We start from the raw sequence: 4,774 nt of genomic DNA on the forward strand, positions 1-4,774 counted from the left end.
GTCTCTTATACACATCTAGATGTGTATAAGGGACAGGTTATGGGCTATCTGCTTAGTTACCGTGGTTAACCACAGCTGTAGGTGGAACTGTTCACATAAGCTGAACAGAGTATATGAAGTTGAAGGCTGTTGTTTTAAGTTAAAGTATTTATTTAAAGCTGTAATTAGTCCTTCTAAGAAAGCTCAACCTTTGGTGAGTTACTTTGATTAGTTTGATTTTACTTGCTAAGCATATTATTATGATTGATTGTTCTTTTTGTTCATACAGTAGGCCTAGGCCTAGTATATTTCTTAGATGTATCATTGGAATTCCTATGCACTCCTCAGAATATTAATTACAGTTGACATTGTCACTAGCACATAGCATACAGTATGCTTAGTTAATCTAAATGAGAATACATTGATATTATTAGTACTTTAGTACATTTTCTATTCTTGAGTTAGGCTTCATTTCTGAATATTTCATCTCGGAATTTGTTTATTGTTTTCTTTAACTGTTTCAGTTAATCAGACTGACGGTTTATAGTCTGTCTCTTATACACATCTAGATGTGTATAAGAGACAGTATATATATATATAGATTGTTAAAGTATAACCAATTGTGCTTAAGTCATATCAATCTTTTAATTGATTATTAACTACTTAAAGTATGCGTCAGTTCGTGTGAATAATTATTATTTACTACACTACATCATTGGTAGTTTATTTATACGGTATTTCGATTGATATTCGCCACCTTCGTGTGATCCATATTACACTGAGCTCTGTCTATATAACAAACACAGGATTCGCGGGATTGTATTTCCAAATACATACACAAAAACATATTGCCGATGTTTATTGTACTAAAGCATTGAGGTGAATTGACAAAAGCTCACGATTGAAGTCGTGAACAGACTGAATATTACATGTGCAAAGAAAATTATCACTTTTAATTTGTTTATTGCTGCAATTATACCGTCATTGTCATTTTCATAACTCCATGCTGTGACTAATCTGTAGCAAATTGCCACCTGCGTCGGCTTTTGTAGCGTTTTTAAGAGGCGTATATTATCATGTATGGTTTTCACAAGTTCTGCTTCTTGAAAAGGCCCTGCTCGGCCGATTTAGGGCAAAAATTAAAATGGTGATGTATAATTATGCTTTAATCAGTGAGAGTTTAAGGCTGTTAAGCAACTGACTGCCTTGATGTTTTAATTAGACAATTATTATGTTTGTAAGTATGGAACAATCATTTCATCATGAAAATGTTCAATTAACATTTCTTCTTCAGAGTGCACTGATAGTTCATGTGTTTTCTTTCAGTTGATTGCACTACTAATCCATGCATGAATAATGGTATTTGTGAGAGTAATAATTTGTGCAATTGTGATGGAACTGGTTACACAGGCACCTCGTGTGAAACTGCAGGTATTTATGTTACGTAGAAAAAAATTATTGTAACATGATGAAATAATCTTTACATGTAGATCTGGAAAAATAGAGTTTACTGTATACCCACCAACACCCAACCATGGTTGGAGCTGAGTTGAGCAGATAAAAATGGCACCGGAAATAGCAGCTGGCAAACCTGTAGAGCTCCTATCCTTTTCATATTGGCATTGCACAAGATTTAAAGTTGGATGCTAGAGTTCATACCCACCTCAGGTCACCAATATTTGGGACTGAAGTAACAGAGGTTTAAAAAAAAGGCACCTCAAGATGCCCGAAAACAGTGGTTGGCAATGGGCCTAATTTTAATTGTAACGTATACAGCTACCGATTCTTTAAGAAATAAAGGTAGTTGTACATTTACAGTAATAGTTAGGCTATAGTTATATTTAGTTATCTGTACTGCATAGACTTACTCCATATAAAAATATAAGTGTAGATTCCAAATCCCTATTTTTTAGTTATTTTTATATTCTTTAACCCATCTTTGTAAAGTCGAGCATATCCTGATTTGTAACTTGCTTATCATGAACTGATCTTGCCAGCTCCTTAGTTATGGGCTATCTGCTTAGTTACCGTGGTTAACCACAGCTGTAGGTGGAACTGTTCACATAAGCTGAACAGAGTATATGAAGTTGAAGGCTGTTGTTTTAAGTTAAAGTATTTATTTAAAGCTGTAATTAGTCCTTCTAAGAAAGCTCAACCTTTGGTGAGTTACTTTGATTAGTTTGATTTTACTTGCTAAGCATATTATTATGATTGATTGTTCTTTTTGTTCATACAGTAGGCCTAGGCCTAGTATATTTCTTAGATGTATCATTGGAATTCCTATGCACTCCTCAGAATATTAATTACAGTTGACATTGTCACTAGCACATAGCCTACAGTATGCCTAGTTAATCTAAATGAGAATACATTGATATTATTAGTACTTTATAGTACATTTTCTATTCTTGAGTTAGGCTTCATTTCTGAATATTTCATCTCGGAATTTGTTTATTGTTTTCTTTAACTGTTTCAGTTAATCAGACTGACGGTTTATAGTAGAACGATCCATTTAAGTATTTGATTGGTTCTTACAAGAAATAAAGAAACAAGAAACCGTACTGCATTAGCAAGTGTGTCATTGGCTAATTACAATCAGTTTAAAGCAAAAGTACTATACAATTGAAACTTTTTAGGCTTTCAACAAAGACTTACGTATTATATGTAAATCTAATGTAGAATAAACTTACTCACAATTATGCTTAAAGAAAAACAATATACAAGTGATACTTTGTAGGCTTTTTAACAAACAATTATGTATTATGTAAATCTAATATACTCCACAGATAGCGAAGATCCTGTATTGACATGTCCACCTGACACCAGCTTATCAACTGACAGAGGAATGTCAACAGCTACTGTCACATATAATGCTTCGGATGTTACAGTAACTGACAACTCAGGGGAAACTATTGTTCCAATTACCACAACATCATTTCCAGCTGAATTTGTGATTGGACCAACCAATGTAACGTATACAGCTACCGATTCTTCTGGAAATACTGGTAGTTGCACGTTTACAGTAACGGTTACAGGTTAGTTGTATTTCCTTATGTATACATAGACTTCCTCCTTATAAAATTATGCTTCAGCAAAAATACTCTACTAATAATACTTTGTAGGCTTTTTAACAAACTATTATGTATTATGTAAATCTAATGTACTTTACAGATAGCGAAGATCCTGTATTGACATGTCCACCTGACAGCAGTTTATCAACTGACGGAGGAATGTCGACAGCTACTGTCACATATAATACTTCGGATGTTACAGTAACTGACAACTCAGGGGAATCTCTTGTTCCAATTACCACAGCATCATTTCCAGCTGAATTTGTGCTTGGACCAACCAATGTAACGTATACAGCTACCGATTCTTCTGGAAATACTGGTAGTTGCACGTTTACAGTAACTGTTACAGGTTAGTTATATATTGTTATCTATACATAGACTTACTCTATATAAAATTATGCTTAAGCAAAAATACTCTACCAGTGAAACTTTGTAGCCTTTTCAACAAACAATTATATATTATGTAAATCTAATTTACTCTACAGATAGCGAAGATCCTGTATTGATATGTCCACCTGACAGTAGTTTATCAATTGACGGAGGAATGTCGACAGCTACTGTCACATATAATGCTTCGGATATTACTGTTACTGACAACTCAGGGGAATCGCTTGTTCCAATTACCACAATATCATTTCCTGTTGAATTTGTGCTTGGACCAACCAATGTAACGTATACAGCTACCGATTCTTCTGGAAATACTGGTAGTTGCACGTTTACAGTAACTGTTACAGGTTAGTTATATATTGTTATCTATACATAGACTTACTCTATATAAAATTTTGCTTAAGCAAAAATACTCTACCAGTGATACTTTGTAGCCTTTTCAACAAACAATTATATATTATGTAAATCTATTTACTCTACAGATAGCGAAGATCCTGTATTGATATGTCCACCCGACAGTAGTTTATCAATTGACGGAGGAATGTCGACAGCTACTGTCACATATAATGCTTCGGATGTTACAGTAACTGACAACTCAGGAGAATCTCTTGTTCCAATTACCACAACATCATTTCCAGCTGAATTTGTGATTGGACCAACCAATGTAACTTATACAGCTACCGATTCTTCTGGAAATACTGGTAGTTGCACGTTTACAGTAACTGTTACGGCTGTCTCTTATACACATCTAGATGTGTATAAGAGACAGGTATACAGCTACCGATTCTTCTGGAAATACTGGTAGTTGCACGTTTACAGTAACTGTTACAGGTTAGTTATATATTGTTATCTATACATAGACTTACTCTATATAAAATTATGCTTAAGCAAAAATACTCTACCAGTGATACTTTGTAGCCTTTTCAACAAACATTTATATATTATGTAAATCTAATTTACTCTACAGATAGTGAAGATCCTGTATTGATATGTCCACCTGACAGCAGTTTATCAACTGACGGAGGAATGTTGACAGCTACTGTCACATATAATGCTTCGGATGTTACAGTAACTGACAACTCAGGGGAATCTCTTGTTCCAATTACCACAACATCATTTCCAGCTGAATTTGTGATTGGACCAACCAATGTAACGTATACAGCTACCGATTCTACTGGAAATACTGGTAGTTGCACGTTTACAGTAACTGTTACAGGTTAGTTATATATTGTTATCTATACATAGACTTACTCTATATAAAATTATGCTTAAGCTAAAATACTCTACCAGTGATACTTTGTAGCCTTTTCAACAAACAATTATATATTATGTAAATCTAT

At 34.0% G+C, this 4,774-nt stretch overlaps 1 protein-coding gene across 1 annotated transcript in view; it reads left to right on the forward strand.

Moving 5' to 3' along the window:
- The window catches only part of LOC117105512 (hyalin-like), a gene marked incomplete at its 3' end in the record, with an annotated part of 20,977 nt that extends 16,327 nt beyond the window's left edge, over positions 1-4,650 (forward strand). Inside the window, exons 9-14 of the mRNA XM_033246674.1 lie at positions 1,306-1,410; positions 2,763-3,011; positions 3,148-3,396; positions 3,533-3,781; positions 3,917-4,135; positions 4,402-4,650. Of these exons, the coding sequence (XP_033102565.1) occupies positions 1,306-1,410; positions 2,763-3,011; positions 3,148-3,396; positions 3,533-3,781; positions 3,917-4,135; positions 4,402-4,650 (1,320 nt within the window). The remainder of the gene's footprint in view (positions 1-1,305; positions 1,411-2,762; positions 3,012-3,147; positions 3,397-3,532; positions 3,782-3,916; positions 4,136-4,401) is intronic.
- Positions 4,651-4,774: the final 124 nt, after the last annotated feature.

This window comes from Anneissia japonica, unplaced genomic scaffold (genome assembly GCF_011630105.1).
Source record: "Anneissia japonica isolate Jap-2015-1 unplaced genomic scaffold, ASM1163010v1 scaffold2030_len652032_cov178, whole genome shotgun sequence".
NCBI lineage: Eukaryota > Metazoa > Echinodermata > Crinoidea > Comatulida > Comatulidae > Anneissia > Anneissia japonica.